The sequence below is a fragment of the Camelus dromedarius genome, chromosome 10 (assembly GCF_036321535.1).
Source record: "Camelus dromedarius isolate mCamDro1 chromosome 10, mCamDro1.pat, whole genome shotgun sequence".
NCBI lineage: Eukaryota > Metazoa > Chordata > Mammalia > Artiodactyla > Camelidae > Camelus > Camelus dromedarius.
In genome coordinates, this window is record NC_087445.1 from 78,519,396 (window position 1) to 78,537,829 (window position 18,434).

Here is an 18,434-nt window from a genome sequence, read left to right on the forward strand (position 1 = left end):
CCCAGGGAGTGTCTAGCTGGGCTGCGGGTCGGGCCACAGGGTCTCTGGACAGACGGGTGGCCAGGAACCGAGGAGGGGTGCCACCTGTCTCTCCTGCTCTGTGGGTGTCTGTGCTCTGGGAGCAGAGTGTGCACCCCCTTCTTGGTTTTCTCTCACTTCTAATTCCCAAGCCATTGACACGTATGACCCCTGGGGACACTTTCTGAGGGTGGGGGCCCAAGGTAGTATCCTCCTCGTGGGTCCCCCGAGCCTGGCAGGTGCTTACCCCTCCTGGAGCCTGAGCCGGTTAAGCTCTGTTGCCACCGTGGCCGGAAGCTGCTCTGTGGGGAGTGAGAGGTCCAGGACACACCGGGCCACCACGGCCGCGTCGTTATGAGCAGTCAGCAGTTGCAGCAACTGCTCCTGCAGCCACTGGTTCTGCCCCACCAGGCCCTGGGGGATGGAAGCGGGTCGTCTGCCTGGCTCTGCCCCAGCAGCCGGCCCATCCCGGGAGCCCCCAGGCCCTGACCTACCCCCTCAGACCTGGCCCTGAGCCCTTCAGAGGGAGGAGACTGTCCCCCGAAGGCCAGCAGCTCTGGTGAGTGGGGCCCCATGGTGACCAATCAGGTTTGGACCGAGATGCTGAGGGGCCTTGGTGAGGCGGTTGGGGAGAAGGGTCGCTGTCCTGAGCCCACAGCTGTATCCGACTACCCCACGCTCAGCCTGCACCTCTCTCCCCACATCCAAGACCCCACCCACCCCGCTGCCCTGTTGGCCCCCGGCTCCCGGACCTGCACCTGGACCAGCATCACCTCCTAGAGCGTCGTCTGCCCTGCCCCTCTCCATCTGCCTCTGCCCCTCCACACCTCCTCACCCCTGCCCTCCGGCGGCCACTGTGTGCAGGGGGGAGGGGGAGGCCATGGGACACCCCTGCACCCACTGTCCAGAGAGTGGGCACAGGGGCCATGGGGGCTTGCAAGGCTGCATCTGCCTGGCTGCCCCACCCCAGTGCCTTGTGTGGGAGCAGGGGGCCCACCTGGCCCACAGGGATCCAGGTGGGGGTGTGGGGCCGAGTCCCTGCATGCAAGAGGCCACAGGTCACCGTAACTCAGACAGGAGGGGACAGGACCCCCAATGTTCTGAGGAGTCCCTGCTGGCCGGCAGGCGGCCACCTCCCCAGCCGGCTCTGCCCCCCGCAGCCCCGGCGTCCACTTCCCGCAGGCGGCGGGTTCCCACGTGGACGACAATATGTGGAAACCCCTCCACGTCCCTCAGGATGTCCGCTGCCCTTCCGCCCCATCGGCCTTGGCACCCGGAGGGGGGGGGGCGGCCTTCCTGGCCTTGCCCAGGGGTCCGCATTCCTCTCTGGTGACTCACACGGCCCCTGCCCAGCCACTCCAGGGGTGGCTCAGTGCTGCCCTCCGCTGGATGCCACTCAGGACAGCAGGTCCTGTGTGTGCTGGGGAGGGAGGTGGCCCCAAACTGCACTGACCTCCGCGGAGCTCCTGTGCACACCGTACCCCGGGGACAGCCCTGCACCGGTGACGACCCCTCCAGCTCAGGCCTGAAGGACAGGCAGCAGAATGGCACCGCCCAGGCCACTATCCTGATGGGATCCACAGTTCCCATACCCAGGACCAGACCCTGCAGTCTGGCCCTCTGTGTGCCTCTGCCTCCCCCTAAGAGGCGGCTGCCTCTTTTCTGCGGGTCACTGGGCTCACTGGGCCTCAGGGCACAGAGCCATGGGCCGGGCGGGCACTGAGGCTAGCTTAGAATCTTCTCTTGGTGAACACTGGGGCACCTCCAGCAAACTCGTCCTCCCCCAGGGCCTGGGAGCTCTGTCCATAGGTGGCGGGGGAAGATCCTGCATCCCAGGCCACTCTGACCCTGCCTCACCCAGGGGTGGGGGGACTAAACACTGCCCTCCCTGTCAGTGTCTGCCTCTGGCACTCCCCCTTCTCAGAGCAGTGGGCAGACCTGAGGCCCCATGCCAGCGTCTCTGCTGGGAGGCGAGGGACCCTGTTTCTGCACTGTCCATTGCCCGACCTGCTGGGGCCGTTGGAGGAGCAGACCTGGGCTGAGAGCTGTGTGAGCTGTTGTGAAAGCTGGTGGGCACCTGCATCCTGGCCCGCCCACACCACCCGGGGTTCCCCTAGGCCTGACTCACCTGCACGTGCTCGGCCCAGCTCTCCTGAGACAGGCTTCTCTGCAAAAGCGGACACCAATGTGGCAACTCCGGGAGCAGGAGAGCCCGCCTTGCTCCGAGCCACCCCCTGCCACCAGCCCAGGCGCGCTGTCGCAGGCACACACACCTCCACCAGCCGCTTGTGGCACAGGTACCGCAGGGCTGCCAGGTGCTGCTGGGTGATCACGTTGGGACACAGAGCTGGAAGGGAGGGCAGGGCTCAGGGTGGAGGGCGGGTGAGGAGTCCGGGGGGAGGAGGGGGCTCGTGGGCCCTGCCAGTCTTCCCGCTCCCTTCACCCCCACCCCCTCCCCCGGGCAGCCTGGATGCCACCAGCAGAGCAGCCCCCACGGCAGGAGGGCAACCCACCTTTGCCAGCACCTCGGGCCACTGCCCCCCACGCTGTTCACCGCTGTCCTCTCTCTGGGTCTCTGGAGCCCCTCCCTCTGTAGAGGCAGCCCCCGCTCCACGGCTTTCCTGCCTTTTCTCCAGGAATGTCAAGTTCTCGAGGGAGGGGCTGTCTTGTTCATGGACATACACCTATGCTAACCCCTCAGCTTCACCTTCGTGTCCTGGTCAGAGCCCAGGGGGCGCCAGGAAGGGCACCCACTGTCCACGCCCCTTCTCCCCAGGGCCACCTGTCCTCACAGCCTGGCTGTCTGAGTCGGATGATGACCACAGAGCCTGCCCACCTGCACCTCCCACGGGGGCTTTGGCCTTCCCCAGACCTTGGCCAGGACCCACTGCTCTCCAGGGGTGTGGCCATCCCAGCCAGCACCCCACATCTAGCACCGGGACTTCCTAGCAGCAGGGACCCCATCCCAGCCTGGCAGAGGTCAGGGCTGCCCAGAGGCTGGGGACTGCTGGGGGGGAGGCCAGGTGCCCTTCATCCCCCCACCCCTAGGTCCTGTTGAGGCAGGAATGCAGGGCACTGAGGGCTCCAGGCCTGTGGGTGTGCCCCACAGGCCACTCGGGAACCTGGGGCCGCACTGCAAGCCTGAGGAAGGGAGGACAGATGAACAGAGGAACGAATTACTCAGGGGGGGAGGGGACGCTCCGGAGGGAGGCAAAGGCATCCGAAGTCATTGCAGAAGCAAGTCTCACTCCGAGACAGACAGAAGGCAGCTTTCCTGACGTCTCTACAATTTTACACGTCATCTTGCCAGTGAGGTGCTTTGTCAAGAGCCTCCCAGACACAGGGCTGTGTCGGCGGCAGGGCTTCAGGCTGCCGCCTGCACTAACCGGCTAATCCAAACCCGAACAGCCCTTTCTCCCGTAAAGGAGAAGGTGAGGGTGAGAGAGGCCCAATCACCCGACACGGGCTGCAAACCAGATGCATCCGGCTGACCGCCTGCCAGGCTGCGGGGCCAGGCCTGCGGGGAGCGCGGGCCAGAGCGGTGAGCAGGCCCCCAGCCCTCCACTGTGTCAGACTTTGTCCTCCCATGTAGGGCACGGGGTCAGTCCACGCGGATGCCCGTGCCACAACAGTGGACACACAGCAAGGACCACGGGGGCGCTGGTGCCCCTCCCCCGGGCAGGCAGTTTTAGGACCTTGGAAATGCTGCCTTGTGTCGCCTCAAGTCAGGAACCACCAGCCCTTCTGCAAAGAGGTGGTCCTGGGACCCTGCGCCGCTGGGACCCTCTCCAGAGCTTCTGAGTCTAGAACTCACCCTCCTGGTTTTCATCTGCAGCCTGAGGGTGGCTGGCTCCTTCCTTCAGCTGCCTCCCTGGCTCCTCAGGGGCCTGGCTGCCTGGCCAGGCCTCTGACGGGGCTCGCATGCCACAGGTGGAGGCCCTCTGTGGGCACAGCGGGCAGCTCCTCGCTCCTGGCTCCCTGATGCACCCGCACTGCCAGCCCGCAGCCGTCCACACCCCTGCTTGCTTCTCCCACCTACGCACCAAACGCAGTGGGGGGGCTGTTCATGAATCAAAACCTCTCAAGGGTGTGCTTTTATCTTTGCAAAAACCCCAACCATCGTCCTCCCCTCTGAAGGGAGGTACCTTCATCAGACGCCTCTTCAAGGGTGGCAGGAGCAAACTAAACCTCCAGCGGAGTGAGGCAGAGAAACGAGAGGATGACGACCAGAGACGGTGCCGAAATTTAGATACAGATCATAAAATAACCACGAGCAAGACATTCAAAGAAAGAAAAGACAGAGTCAGAAATGTCTTCAGGCAACAGGAAACCACACATAGTGAAACAGCAGAAAAAGAACCAAGTGATAACTTCCAGGGCTGAAAACACGACAATCAAAATATGAATCGGGGGTGGATTTCATAGTATGTTGGACACAGATGAAAAGAGAACTCGCAAAGTGGAAGAGACAGCAGAGGACGTGACCGAGATCAGACGACATCGAAGAGAAGGCATGAGAAGCACACGACAGGGACAGCGCCTGGAAGAGAGCGTGGGGCCAGCACACTCAGAGCCCCGGGAGGAGACAGACGCGGAGAAGGGGGACGTCGGAAAGAGACGAGGGCTGGGCGTTGTCCAGAACAGACCGACGGCGCCAATCCACAGATTCAAAAGCTCAACACATCCCAAGCAAGATAAACAAAAAGAAGTGCATAGCTGGTCTCCTTACGTGAATCTGCAGAGCACCAAAGGCAGAGAGAAGATCCTACAGGCAGCCAGAGAGAGAGAGAGACCACTTTCCCAGGTGAGAAGTTAGGCTTCTTCCTGGCAACACACTTCAGCCCAAAGGACTGGCCTCACACAAAGCACAGTCTGGTCTCTGACCACAGTGAGATTGAGGGACCACACCCGAAAGAACTAAAATGCCACATAGCTCAGAAATTAAGAAACACATTTCTAATTAGCCCATGGGTAGAAGAAGAAAAATCATAATAGAAATTAGAAAATATGTTGAGCTGAGCAATAATGGATATATATTGAAACTTGAGAAATATAATTAGGAAGACTTAAGATTTAGTTTAGTAGGCTGAGTAGGGCACATAACAGAATCAAAAAAACCAAAAGCAGGGCAACAAAAGCAAAAGTTGACATGTGGACTCCATCAAACTAAAAACCTTCTGCAAAGCAAGGCAACAATCAACCAAAGGAAAGGACAACTTATGGAGTAGAAGAAAGTATTTGCAAACCATGGGCTGGATAAGGGGTTAATATGCAAAATGTATATGGAACTCACTGAACTTAACAGCAAAAAACCCCAAACAATCTGATTAAAAAATAGGCAAAGAAACTGAAGAGACATTTTCCCAAAGAAGACATACAGATGGCCAAAAGGCACACGAAAAGGTGCTCAACATCACTAACCATTAGGGAAATGCAAATCAGAACCACAGTAAGAAATCACCTCACACCTGTCAGAATGGCTGTTATCAAAAAGACAACAAAGGAAAAGTGTTGGGGGGGGATGTGGAGACTAAACTGGTGCAGCCACTGTGCAAAACAGTATGGAGGTTTTTGAAAAAATTAAAAATAGAACCACCATAGGATCCAGCAGTCCCACTTCTGGGTATTTATTCAGAGGGTATGAAATCAGTATCTCAAAGAGACATCTGTGTCCCCCTGTTCACAGCCGCACTATTCACAACAGCCAAGACACGGGAACAACCTAAGTGCCCATCAGCAGACGGCTGGACAAAGACGTTGCTGTACATACACACACTGTGGAATATTATTCAGCTGTAAAAAGAAGGATCCTGCCATTTTCAACAACATGGATGGACCCAGAGGCTGTTATGCTAAGTGAAATAAGTCAGAGAAAGACCAGTACTGTATGATCTCACTCATATGTGGAATGTAAAAAAAAAATCAAAGTCAGAGAAACAGAGAACAGACTGGTGGTTGTCAGAGGTGGGTGTGGGGGTTTGGTGAGATGGAGGAAGGTGGTCAAAAGGTACAAACCTCCAGTTTTAAGGTAAGCAAGTTCTGGGGACGTCATACACAGCATGGTGACTGTAGTTAACAATAGCACACAGATCTTAAAAGTTCTCATCACAGCAAAAAACATTTGTAACTATGTAGGTGATCGATATTAGCTGAACTCACTATGCTGATCATTTCACAATATAAACACATACCAAGTCATCACATTCCACACCTAAACTAATAAAATGTTATATGCCAATTACATCTCAAAACTCACCAGGGCAGGGGGGAGGGGGAGAGCAAAAGCTGGTTCTTTGAAAAGGCTGAAACTTCCAGTGAAATTGATCAGGAGAAATAAAGAGAAAAAAAGAGAAGGCCCAAGAAACTAACATTCTGAATGCTGCACACTTTTGAAAGACAGGTTTTGCCTTGGAAAAAACCCACTGCTGACTAAGACGAATCAACAGTTTCCACAAGGAAAGGCAACCTGGTTCACAGGCCGTTTCCACCCAACCTCTGAGGAATAAATAACTCCAATCTCAGACAAACACTGTCAGTGAAAAGAAAGGAGGGGTGGTTATCCATCGTGTTTTCAGAGACCAGCTTAACCTCGTACACAAAGCCAGGCACACACATTTCAGGAGATCAAAGTCTGAGTCCAACTTCAGTTGTGAACACAGATGAAAAAATCCTTCAACAAAAAAAAAGTTGGCAAACCAAACCTGGCAGTGTGTGTAAATGGCTCCGCACCACAGCCGAGATGGGGCCACGGCAGGAATGCAAGGTTGGTTCGATGCTACACAGTTGATCAGCGTGGTCTACCACATTAACAGACCAAAGGGAGAAGCATGTCGTCATCCAATAGATGCAGAAAGAGTATTTGATAAAACTCAACATCCGTTCCTGATCAACATGCTCAGTAGACTAGGAAGTGAGAATTTCCATAATCTAACACAGTGAACCCACAAAACGCTATCAGTAAGACTTTCCCTTTGAGACGAGTGAAAGACCAGGCTGCCCGTGATCACCATGGGGAGGGCTGAGGAGCCGGAGGGGGTGCAGTGCAGGTGCAGCCTCGGAGGTCCTCACCCCCAGGGGCCCAGACTCCCAGGAGTCACGCCAGGTGGGTGGAAGGGCTCACAGAGCCCAGTCTGCTGAAGGGAAGCAGGAGACAGGAAGGTGGTGCTGGGGTGAGTGGATCCTGGCATCCTGAGCCACCAGCAGCACCAGCCCTGGCATCCCTGGGCATGTGCAGAAGGGCCTGCCCGCCCCCGGTGCAGGGTGTAGGGGCCTCACTCACCAGGGTCCAGGCCGTAGCGCTCCAGCAGGTGCAGGACCTGCCGACTCAGCTCTCTGGGACTCAGCCTCTCCAGCCTCACAGAGGTCACCTGCGGGTACCGTCTGTAGGAGAGAGACATGGTTCTTGCCCAGCACTGCTTTCTTCTCAGTTAAGACATTTCAAGAGTTTTATTTTCATCAAAGTCATACACCTACAGTTTTTTCCTTTCTTTTTAAAATGGAGGTACTGGGGACTGAACCCAAGATTCCAGGTGCGCTAAGCACGCACCCTACACATGCACAGTTTAAAAGCCCAGTTGTTTCACACGGCCCACAGAAAAGGTGGCGCGTCACCACGCCCCTCCCGGCACTGGTCACCTGCCGACAATTTTGAGATGGTCTAGTGTTTGCCCTCAAGTAGCAGCTTGTACTGTGGTCTCCTGCTGAGTCAGTGCTAGGTGTTCTGTAGGAACATCTCCCCTCAGATGGCCCCCATCCCCAAACGACAGCATCCAATTCCCAGTTAATTCGGCACACGCTGCGTGTACGATACTGTGACCGTGCACATGCTACTGGTGACTAAGCCACCCCTCCTCTGCTCTGCAGTCTAACACTTGCTGGTTTCATTGCTTCCTTAGTCTCCTGTCCTGAGGACAGAGCCCACTCCAGCCCCCCGGTCACTGGCTGCTCCCAGGCCCCTGCCCCTCTCACGTCCAGGCCGTGCAGAGTGAACCCGCAGAAGTCCCCCTTGGCTGAGGAACGTACTAGAGATGGTGTGCTCTGTCTCGCGCTGGACTGAGAAGTTGGCTGGGCTGGGACTTCTGGGTTGAAATAACATTCCCTTAGCAGCAGGCAGGCGCTGCTCCCAGAACCTGAGCTGATTCCTGCTCTTTCTGAGGGTTTAGGGTTCTTGTCTCCACTGTGGGTCTCTCTCCATCCACCTTGGGCCACACCACAAACCTGCTAAGACTGGCCCCCATGTCCTCCCAACCCAGGACTGGGTCTGGAATGAATTTTTCCAGGTTCTTCCTTCTTTCTTTCTGGGGTTTCCATTATTGGGATGTTGGGCCTTCTTGAAAAAAATCTCTAATTTAAAAATAAAAGAACTTTCCTCTCTTTTTCCTTTGTTTCCTGTGACTTTTGTTGTTATTTGAAAGAGGTCATTAAAAGAATGAGAAGATGTGCCACAGCGTGAAATGTCTGCAAGCAACACATCTGATAAAGAACTTTAATCCAGATTATGTTTATAAACCTCTCAAAACTCAGTAACATGAAAACAGTCAGCCTAAGTAAAAAATGTGTAAAAGACGGAGCAGCTGATTCACCGAAGAAGATACGATGAGGGCAAACAGCACCTGGAAAAGCTTTCTGTTATTAGCCATCAGGGAAAGCAAATCGAAACCACAGCAAGACACCACCACGTGTGTATCAGACCAGCGACCCCTGGAGAGGCTGACAACGCCGAGTGCTGGCAGGGATGCGAAATGGTGCGACCACTTTGGAAAACAGTTTGACAGTTTCTCAAAAAACTAATACACATCTCTCCCGTGACCCAGGCATCCAACCCCAAGGCATTTGCCCAAGAGCACCGAAAGCACGCGCCCACAGGATGACGGGCATGAGCAGTCGCCGAGGCCATGTGCACAACAGGCACAGCCTGGAGACACCCCAAACGCCCGCCGACAGGTCCACAGACGAGCCAGCCACGGCACGTCCGCTCGCTGTGACAGCGCTCAGCAGGAAAGTGAAGTCGTGAGGGTGAATCTCAAAATAGCCGTGCAGCGGGAAAGAAGCTGGTCAGCATAACTCCATTCGTACAAAGTTCTAGAAAGCGGAAGGATCTACAGTAACACACAGCCGATTGAGGTTCCCGGGGGACGGGGAAAGGGTGTTCAGCACCTTAACGTGGTGGTGGTTTCACGGAGGCACACATACATCAAAAGATACAAAATCACACGCTCCAAACACACAGTTCCCTATATCATAATCATAGCTCGATAAAACTTAAAAAAACGATGCTTGCTGTAGCTTCTTTTCATTTTCAGTGACGTCCTTTATCAGACAAAGGAGTTTCCTTTTATTTGTAGTCTGCTGAGCATTTTTTAAATCATAAATAAGGTGTGAACTTTATAATTTTTCTACATGTGTTGAGATACTGCTACAGTTTTGTTATCTAATCTGTTAAAAGGGTGAGTTACAACGTCTTTTCAAATGTTGTATCAACCTTGCACTCCTCAAGTAGATTCCACTTGATCGTGGTGCACTAACTTTTTAAAGAAGTAGACTTCACCTTTAGGGCAGCACAACCGAGCAGCAGCACAGAGACTTCCTGTAGACCGCGCGCGCAGCCCTGCTCGCAGCCAGCCTCTCCCGCCCGGTGGTCCATCTAGAACACGTCATCCGCACCCAAAGTCCACAGTTCACCTCGGGGTTCCCTCTGGTCGTTGCGTAGTGACAGGTACCTGCCATTACAGCATCACACAGGGTGGTTTCACGGCCCCGCAAACCCTCCGTGCTCGGCTGTTCACCCCTCCCCCCCGCCGCACTGTGTCTGTAGTTTGGCCTTTTCCGCAATGTCATGTCGCTGGAACCCTGGTGTGCAGCCTGCTCAGGTTGGCTTTTCTCACTCCATAATATGCATCTGAGTTTTCCCTATGCCTGTTCAGGGCTTGATAGCGCTTCTTTAAAAAAAAGTTGAAGTACAGTTGATTTACAATATTGTGTTAGTTTCAGGTGTGCAGCAAAGTGATTCAGTTATTAAAATAACATATATGTTGCCTTTTCAGATTATTTTCCATTATAGGTTATTACAAAACATTGAGTGTTGTTTCCCGTGCTCTACAGTGGATTCTGTTGCTCATCTGTTTTTTATACAATACTGTGTATCTCTCAAGCATATACTCTTAATTTAACCCTCCCTGGTAGCTCATTTCTTTCTATTTTCTTTTTAATTTATTTTTTATTGACATACAGCCAGTTACAATGTGTCAATCTCTGATGAACAGTGCAGGGTCCCAGCCGTGCTTTTATACACATATATTCATTCTCATAGAAGGTTATTACAAGACAGTGAACACAGTCCCCCGTGCTGTACAGAAGACCTTCTAAAATCTATTTTTATCTATAGTTGCTAACATCTACAAGTCTCAAACTCCCAGATGTATCCCTTCCCATCCCCTCTCCCCCGGTAAACATGAGATTGCTTACTGTGTCTGTGAGTTTCTGTTTTGTAGATGAGTTCATTAGTGTCTTCTTTTTTCCTTTTTTTAGATTCCACATATGAGTGATATCATATGATATTTACTTTCTCTTTCTGGCTTCCTTCACGTAGAATGATGATCTCCAGGTCCATCCACATTTCCTTTCAGCTCTGAAAAACATTCCGTCGTCTGGCTGGACCATGGTTGCTGTAGTCATTCACCTGCTGGAGAACACCTTGTTCTGGCAGTCATGCACAAAACTGCTGTAAACATTCATGTGCAGGTTTTCGTATGGACAGAGGTTTTCAGTGCCTTTCAGTAAATACCAAGGAATGTGATGGCTTGGTCACATGGCAACAATAGTTTTGTGAGAAACCACCAAACTGTCTTCCAAAGTGGCTGAACCACGCTGCGTTCCCACCGGCAGTGATGAGGGTTCCTGCTGCTCCGCACGTTCCCCAGCGTGTGCTGACGTCCGTGTCCGGGCATGGTCCAGCCTCATGGGTGTGTGGCGGTGCCTCGCTGTTTTGATCTGCGTTTTCCTGACGGCGTATGCTGTGCAGCATCTTTTCACGTGACTGTTTGCCACCTGTGCATCTTCTCCGGTGAGGTATCTGTTCAGATCTCTGGCCCGTTTTTTAAATCAGGCTGTTCACTTTGTCCCCACTGAGTTTTAAGAGAACTCCCCATATTCTGGGTAACAGCCCTTTATCAGCTGTGTCTTTGCAAATATCCCCCCCTGAGCCTGCCTTCTCATTTCCTTGACCAGCTCTTTGTCAGTCGCCTTGGTTGCTGATCATCCCGTTTCCCATCTCTGCATCTCTGCTCATGAGCTGCACTGGACTTCAACTTTGCTTTCCCCTCATGTACTTTTCAAGCTTTGGTATCAAGGCTCTAACTCGCTGAACAAAACAAGTGAGGGTGCGCTCCGTTACTCTCGGGAAGAACTCACAGAAGATTGGTACAGTGTCCTCCTTGAGTGTTTGAAGGAGTTCACCAGTGAAGCCATGTGGGTATAAAGATTTCTTTCTGGTAAAGTTTTAAACTATAAATTCAATTTGCTTAATAGACGTAGGACTATTCAAATTTTCTATTTTTTCCATTATCAGTTTTATAAGTTGTGTTTTCCAAGAATTAGGTCTGTGACATCTGAACTGTCAAATATACTTGCATCAAGTTGCAAACAACGTTTCTTACCACCACTTTAATGTGGGTAGGAGCTGTAGTTACACTCTCTCTCATTCCTGATGTGGGTAATTTGTATTTTGTCTCTTTCTTAGTTTATCTCTTTATGATCTGCACCTAAATCAGTCACTTCATTGGGGGAGACAAGACGGCGATTTCTGACCTCACCATTCCTTCCCACTTGTTGTCTGACGCCCGCTGTAGAGGAGCGCCTTTGTCCCCGCCTCAGAGCGTCACCCCCGACTTTTAAAATCCACGGTGTGGTGCTCCATCACCATCGCTGCTTCATTCTCCCTTGTTCCTTTCAGGGGAGAATCGGGCTGCCGGGGGTGCTCGCGGCTACGGGGTGTCATTGCTTGTGAGCCCTTTCAGAGCACAGAACAAGGACATCTTAAAAATCATTAATTTAAGCCAATATCTGCAGTTTAATCTAACCCCACAGGGCCCTCCTTACCCTCCCACTCTCCACCCGCACCTCCCTCGTCTGCATCGGGACACACACTTGTCAGCTCCACCCGCGCGTCTCTCTTTTTTAACACCGTAAGAGCATGGCGACGACACGACACGCCTCTGGACCGCTGCCAGGCACGCTGTCTGCTTCGAAGGGTGTGAAGTCACAACAGCCCTTTGAGACGGGCAGAATCAGTCTCACCCTAAGGATGAGGAAACACACCCAGAAAGTGAGAGTGGCTTGCCCACAGCTCCGGGGGCGGGGCGGGGTGGGGGCAGGGAGGCCTGCCTGGAGCCCAAGGCCCGACTGTCAAATGCGCGGGTCCGGGGCTGCCTGCTGGCAGGAGGTTGCCCAGGGAGCCTTCGCAGGCCCCCGGTGCTGCTTCACCCTCAGGCCACCCCAGGTACGCGGGAGGAAGCCCTTCTCCTCCCAGACACCACCCGCGCGCCCCACGCTCAGGCGACACCCGCGCGTGTCCTGCGCACACACGCGTGTGCGCACTTGGGCTCCCCCTGGCAGGCTGCCTTCTCTCTGTAACTGCTGGGGTAGCCTTCACTCGGCACGTGCTCCACGAAGACTCATAAACGGAGAAAGGGACGAGGAGAGGAGCTGGTGGACAAGCGGTGCGACTCCAGGACCGGAAGGAAGGGGTCCCCGAGGGGAACTCTATTCATCTGGAGCAGCGAACCCCCTCTCACCCAGAGGCTGCCAGCGCCAGCCCCCCAGGCCCAGGCTGACCCAGCTGGGACTCGGGCCTGGCTGAGGGCATCGGGGCGTGCGTGTGCCTCTTCCCTGCGCTGCTGCCCCTGCCAAGCCCCCGGCCCCCCCAGGCCCCCATGGGGCTCACCTGGCGACGACTCTGATGTCAAAGCCAGGCTGGCACCAGGAGTCCAGGAGGGCCAGCAGTCTCTGCTGGAGGTCCGGGAGGCTGTCCACGTAGCGCTCCACAAGGTGCACCTTGTCCTGGAGGAGCAGGGGGGTGCTCATCTGTGGGAAACACACCCTCAGGCCTTCCTTCCTCGGTCAAGACCCCAGTCAGACTCACCTCCAACCCAGTGCAGGGAGCGGCCGGAGTGTCAGAACCAAGAGGGTCCAGAGGCTGGTCGACGGGACTTGCCTCCCCGAGGGAGTCCAGGGCCCAGCAGTGCGTCTGGGGGCCTCGTGAAAGCCCACAGCCTCAGGCCTGCACCCCACACCCAGGCCCCTGCGCACCACACGTGCACGTGCACACACACATGCCCCGCTGCTCCCTGGTCCTCGTCCCTGGGGGCCCTGTGCTCATCCCCATCTCCGTCATGAGGGTCAGGAGGCTCCCAAAGGCAAGGGGTCCTGCAGGAGCCTGCCGTCTCCTTGTCTGCACCGAGCTGGGGGTGCAGGATGGAGACCACCCACCAGCAGTGGCCCTGAGCCCGGCATCTGCACACGAGTCCCCTGCGTTGCCCGAGCCCTCCAGGAGGCCCTGAGGGAGCCCCGGCCATGGTGCTGGGCCTTGGGACATCCTGGCCATTCCCCTTGAGAGAACCAGGCAACAAAGGCGCCTCCCAGTGGCCCCAGACTCTTCCTTGCTCGCCTTCCCCTCCCTGACACAGTCTAGAGCCCAGACTGGACAGGGGCCCATCCTTCAGGGCAGGACTCCAAGTGGGAGGTCCTTGTGGGGACCCCCTTTCCTGAGAGCCTGGCCTGCCATCCCAGAGCAGAGGGAGCTTGGTAGGTTCCTGGAGGTCAGTGCTTTCCGAACATGTTACACCAAAGCCCACTGACAGCTCAGAGGCACTCGCGGGCCCCTCCCCTCGGGCCCTCCACATACGGCCAGATGGTCACCTGTGACCCCTGCCCTCCAGCTCCCCTGGCCTTGGCCTGTGGGAAGCAAAGCCCTGAGGTCAGGGGCGGGGACCCCCTAAACCATGTTTCTGGAGAACTGGGCATCATGCAACTTGGAACCTACACAGTTTGGACAAGAAGGACCCTCACCGTCTCAAAGTCGAGGTCTGGCTGCAGCTGCAGCTTCGTGCCTAGCACCACAGCCTGGGAAACAGAGGGGGCAGGTCACACAGGGCCCGGGGCAGGGGGAACAGGCAGCCTCTGGGGGTGCTCCCTTCTGCAGGGTGGCCCGTTCACCTCCCAATCGCTGCAGGCACAGTGACGGGGCCTGTTCCAGCCACGTGGCCCCCAGGCCAAGGGCCTGGAATCAGGAAGCACACTGGCCCACGCGCCCACCTGTGCTGGGCCAGCATCCACACACGGTGGGGTGGGTGGAAGGACCCCGTGCGCCCCCCAGGCTGGGGTGTGGCCTGAACAGGGCCTCGAGGTGCGTGCTGAGCCATGTGGCCCGGGTCAGGGCTTGTGACAGGCGGGCAGAGGACAGGGAGGCAGGAGTAGAAGCCCACATGGCCTACTCACAGGGCCCGGACACCGCTCTGCACTGCTCTCCCCGTATCTGCTCCCGCCCGCCCACTCCTCCCGGAAGCACACCCCCCCCAGGCAAGTTCCCGGCATGGCTGTTTATGGTCCCCAGAGCAAGGGGCTGTCAGTGGTGCTGGCGGCAGGCAGAGAGCTGTCCCAGGATCCACAGGGCAAGAGGCTCTGAGTGGTGCCGGCTGGGATGGCCGGTGGGCGGCTGGCGGCTGCCCTGCCCAGGGCTGCGGACCCTCCCCCGACTCAACAGGGAAAACCTGGGCCCTGAGCGCCCGCACGTAGCGCCGGCTGCGGCTATTAATAATGTCCATACATCGAGCTCTCATTATGAGCAAAAATAACTGGCAGGGTGGCCTGCGCCCCGCCCCCTGTGGCTCACAGAAAGGCCCAAAATAGCGGCCTGGGAAAGGCAGCTCCACCAGGCCGGATCGTGGGGCGGGGGCGAGGGGCTGGGGGCCTCTCCCTGCGCGGCGCTGACCCGGCGCCTCAGCGGCCTGGCCTGGGTCCAGGAGCTCAGCCTCGGCCAGGCCCCAGGGGGCCCAGTGCCTGGGAGGGGCATGCAGGGTTTGGGGGAGGGGGAGGAGGCAGGAGGAGGGGGTGCAGAAGCGGGGGAGGTGGGTGGGCCTGACCAGGAATAGGCCTGGGGGAGGGGCTGGGGGCAGGGCCAGGGGAGGAGCTAGGGTTCGAGGGGAGGGGGGCCGTGCCCCAACATGGGGACCATCCCTGGGGGCACGCCAGCCTCCCTGGATGGCTCTGATTGTTGATTCTGGACAGGAAGCCCCTGAGAAGCTGAGGGAGATCTGGACTCCCACCTAGGAAGGCCACAGTGCACACTCTGGTGGCCCCACACACCATGTTCAAAAGCTGGGGTGATCAGAACCCCACTACCTGTGTCCTGAATCTGCTATCCCCTTGTGTGACTTCCGGGCTCCTGCTGGGCCAACATCTCCACCTGGGCTTGGTCAGGCCAGGCCAGGCCACGGTTGGAGAGGGGGCCGTGGGAGGGATGACTTGGGACCCAGGACCCTTCCACTCTCCAGACCAGGCCCTGGGCTGGTGACCCAGAGGTAAGGGGGAGGTGGGGCAGTGAGTTGAGGCAAGCTCCTCGCTCCTCACGGCTCCTCACAGCTCTGCCTGGTTATCAGGCTCCACTGTCCACGGATCCAGCTCCTCAGTGGACCCCCCCACCCCAGGAACCCCTCTGAGTCCCAGAACAAGGCCTCAGGCTTGGGGAGTAGCCTGAGACGGTGGCCTGGGCTGCAGGTGGTCAGGGTGGGGCTGAGGGCAGGCTGGGCACTGCCCTCGGAGCAGCAGGGCCCCTGGAGGGCAGCCGGGGGGAGCACTCACCCAGCCCCAATGGCCCTTCCCTGTCTGCCCAGCTCCCTTCCTCCTAGGAGCCAGCAGCACCTCAGCACCGGGGCCGCCACGCTGGCCCCAACTGGCTCACCTGCGTCCTGGCAGTCAGGGCCCCGGTCAGTGGTGCCCACTCAGTCCGCTCAGTGTCCCCTGTCTGTGTGGAGTGTGGGAGCCAGTGTGGAGAGGCAAGCAGTGCTCAGAGCCTGGCCCCATCCACGCAGGTGTGCAGCTCAGGCCGCACCTGTGAGGTGGGTGCACAACCCCGGCCACACGGTGCCGCCGACAGAGGGGTCTGGGAGCCCCTCTCCTCCCTGTTCCTCCAGAGCAGCAGCCCTCCGTCCAGGTCCGGCTGGAGCGCTCTGCTCACCCAGGGTGCCCTCTTTCAGCCAGGCAGCCTGCGTGGATGCTGAGGGGTGTGGTCAGCGTGCCCAGGGCTGGAAGGCCATGGACGCCCCAGGGACAGTCTGGGAAGTGTCCTCTTTCTGCACCCGCGGCCCTGGGGGTATCTGCATCCTGGAGGCTGTGAGGGGGTGCATAGGACAAGGAGGGGGCCGCTTGGCCTCACCCAGCCACAGGAGGGCACCCTGACTGCACTGGGGGTGGCCATGGTTACCTGGGGGTACAGCTGGCAGCCACCTCCTCCTGCCCCACCCCCAGCGTGGCCTCCACCTTGGTTCTTTTGGGCCTGGCTTAGAATTGGTTTCTGGTCATTTCTCGGTCTGAACTTCTGCTGAGGTGACGACTGTCCAGCACTCACCGCCTGGTCACGCTGGAGGCTCAGCAGGTGTGGGGAGACCATCTCCTGCTGGCCCAGGTGCCTGTGACTGGCCCCAGATCCTGGCCCGCACAGCAGGCACAGGGGGAGGAGGGGAGGGGCCCGAAGCTGCAGGAGGAAGCTGCCCAGAGTGGGCTTTCCTGGGGGAGGGCGGGGCTGCGAGGACCTCCGAGTGGACGGGCCCCAGAGCCACCAGGCGAAAATAACTAAGCAGACCTGGAGGAGCTGGGGCAGTGACAGTGGGAAAAGCATCGCATCGAACTCCCTGCTCGGCCAGCAGGAGGGCCAGGCAGGTGCCCAGACCCGGCACCCTCAGGCCCCAGGACAGGCCTGCCTCCCACCTCCATGGCTCAGCGCAGGCCTGGAGCCAAGGGGCTTTTTTTTTTTTTTTTTAAGCAAAGCTATCTTTTTACCTTGATAAGCTGTTTAAAAAATGTAAATAAAATAACTCCATAGACAAAAGCAGGCATTCATCCCGCCCAGGGCCAGCCGCCGCCCTGGACGTGAAATATCGCCGCACATTAAGTCGTGAGTCCCTGCTAATCCGGGCGGACAGGCCTGAATGTGGCCCCTCCGGGCGGGCGCGGCGGTGGGCACTGGAGCATGCACCGCCTGCCGGGCGGCCCCGCTCCGGGACAATGGCTTTTCTTCGCAGAAGGGGCCTGTGCGGGACAAGAGCCCCCTTTGTGTGGGATTCCTGCCTCGGAGCGCAAGGGAGGCGCATTCAGCAGGCCCAGACGCTCTTTGAAAGGCTGGAGTGTAACAGGAGACTCGAAACACTAGCCTGCCTTCTGCCTCCGGCCTTCCCTGCGGGCGCAGCGCCCATTCAGCCTGGGCTCCCCGCAGCCGCCATCTTGCCACCCGGCCTGGGCCGTGCACCTTGCGGGCCGCTCAGTCCCCACGGGGCCTCCTCCCAGGAAGACGCTGGCCGCACCCCACGCCCGGGAGCAGCTCTGCCCCTGAATCGGGCTCCTCTCCGTGCCTGACAAGGCGGTGGGGGTGCTGGACCCAGAACCAGACTCGGGGCTCGTCCCTCAGGGAGAGGGCACCCCTGGACCCGCAGCTGCAGATCAGAGCTACCTCACAAGGGGCCCAGTCACTCCCAGGGGTCCTCACCAGGCCCCAGGACACTGAGCCTGCCACGCCCTCCTCGCCTACTGCTGGCCCACGGACCTCAGGGCTCCATCTTCCCCTCAGAGACCGCACTGCTCATAAAGGAGACTCCGCAAACCCGGCGAAGCCCTTCCAGAAGCCCCCAGGTTCTCACCCGGAGACCCGCAGCCACTGAGCCCACGTTTGTCCTCCTGACCCAGCCTGTCCTGCATCACACACACTGGGTGACTCTCAACTGACACGGCGAGCCATCTGGGCCCCAAATGCCAGCCCAAGCCCCGCAACTGGTCTGAAAAACATGAGTGTCCTGCCAGGGCCAGTCCCGGGTTGTCTGGGGCCGGTGGGATGGTGGTGGCGGGGGGGCCAGTAGGGCCCTCAGGACTCAGACCCCCACAGGTCACCACCGCTGGCCTGACCCAGCCCAAGTGACCCAGCAAACACACAGGAGTGGACACCACCCAGCACGCAGCCCCTCACCTCAGGGCAGGGTCCCTGACAGGTCCAGGAGGATGCAGGTGCCCTTCAGACACCAGGACACACACTGTCACTGACCAAGCCCAGGAGCAAAGTGGCCAGTCCACCCGCTTGGCATGGCCGTGGCTGCAGTGAGTGTCTGCCCTTGACTCTCCGCCCGTAGGCCACACCAACAAGGGCCCGAGTGACC

General features: G+C 57.5%; 1 protein-coding gene across 5 annotated transcripts in view; it reads right to left on the reverse strand.

Annotated features, from left to right (window-relative positions):
- EXD3 (exonuclease 3'-5' domain containing 3) overlaps window positions 1–18,434 on the reverse strand; it is a 74,103-nt gene that overhangs the window by 30,828 nt on the left and 24,841 nt on the right. For 3 of the 5 annotated variants that reach the window (XM_031451031.2, XM_064490806.1, XM_064490807.1), the window contains exons 6-11: window positions 14,083–14,136; window positions 12,959–13,098; window positions 7,298–7,398; window positions 2,292–2,365; window positions 2,147–2,185; window positions 266–432 (exon numbers count right to left, since the gene is read on the reverse strand). In XM_031451031.2, the coding sequence (XP_031306891.2) occupies window positions 266–432; window positions 2,147–2,185; window positions 2,292–2,365; window positions 7,298–7,398; window positions 12,959–13,098; window positions 14,083–14,136 (575 nt within the window). The remainder of the gene's footprint in view (window positions 1–265; window positions 433–2,146; window positions 2,186–2,291; window positions 2,366–7,297; window positions 7,399–12,958; window positions 13,099–14,082; window positions 14,137–18,434) is intronic. The other 2 variants (XM_064490808.1, XM_064490809.1) reach the window with 2 other exon arrangements.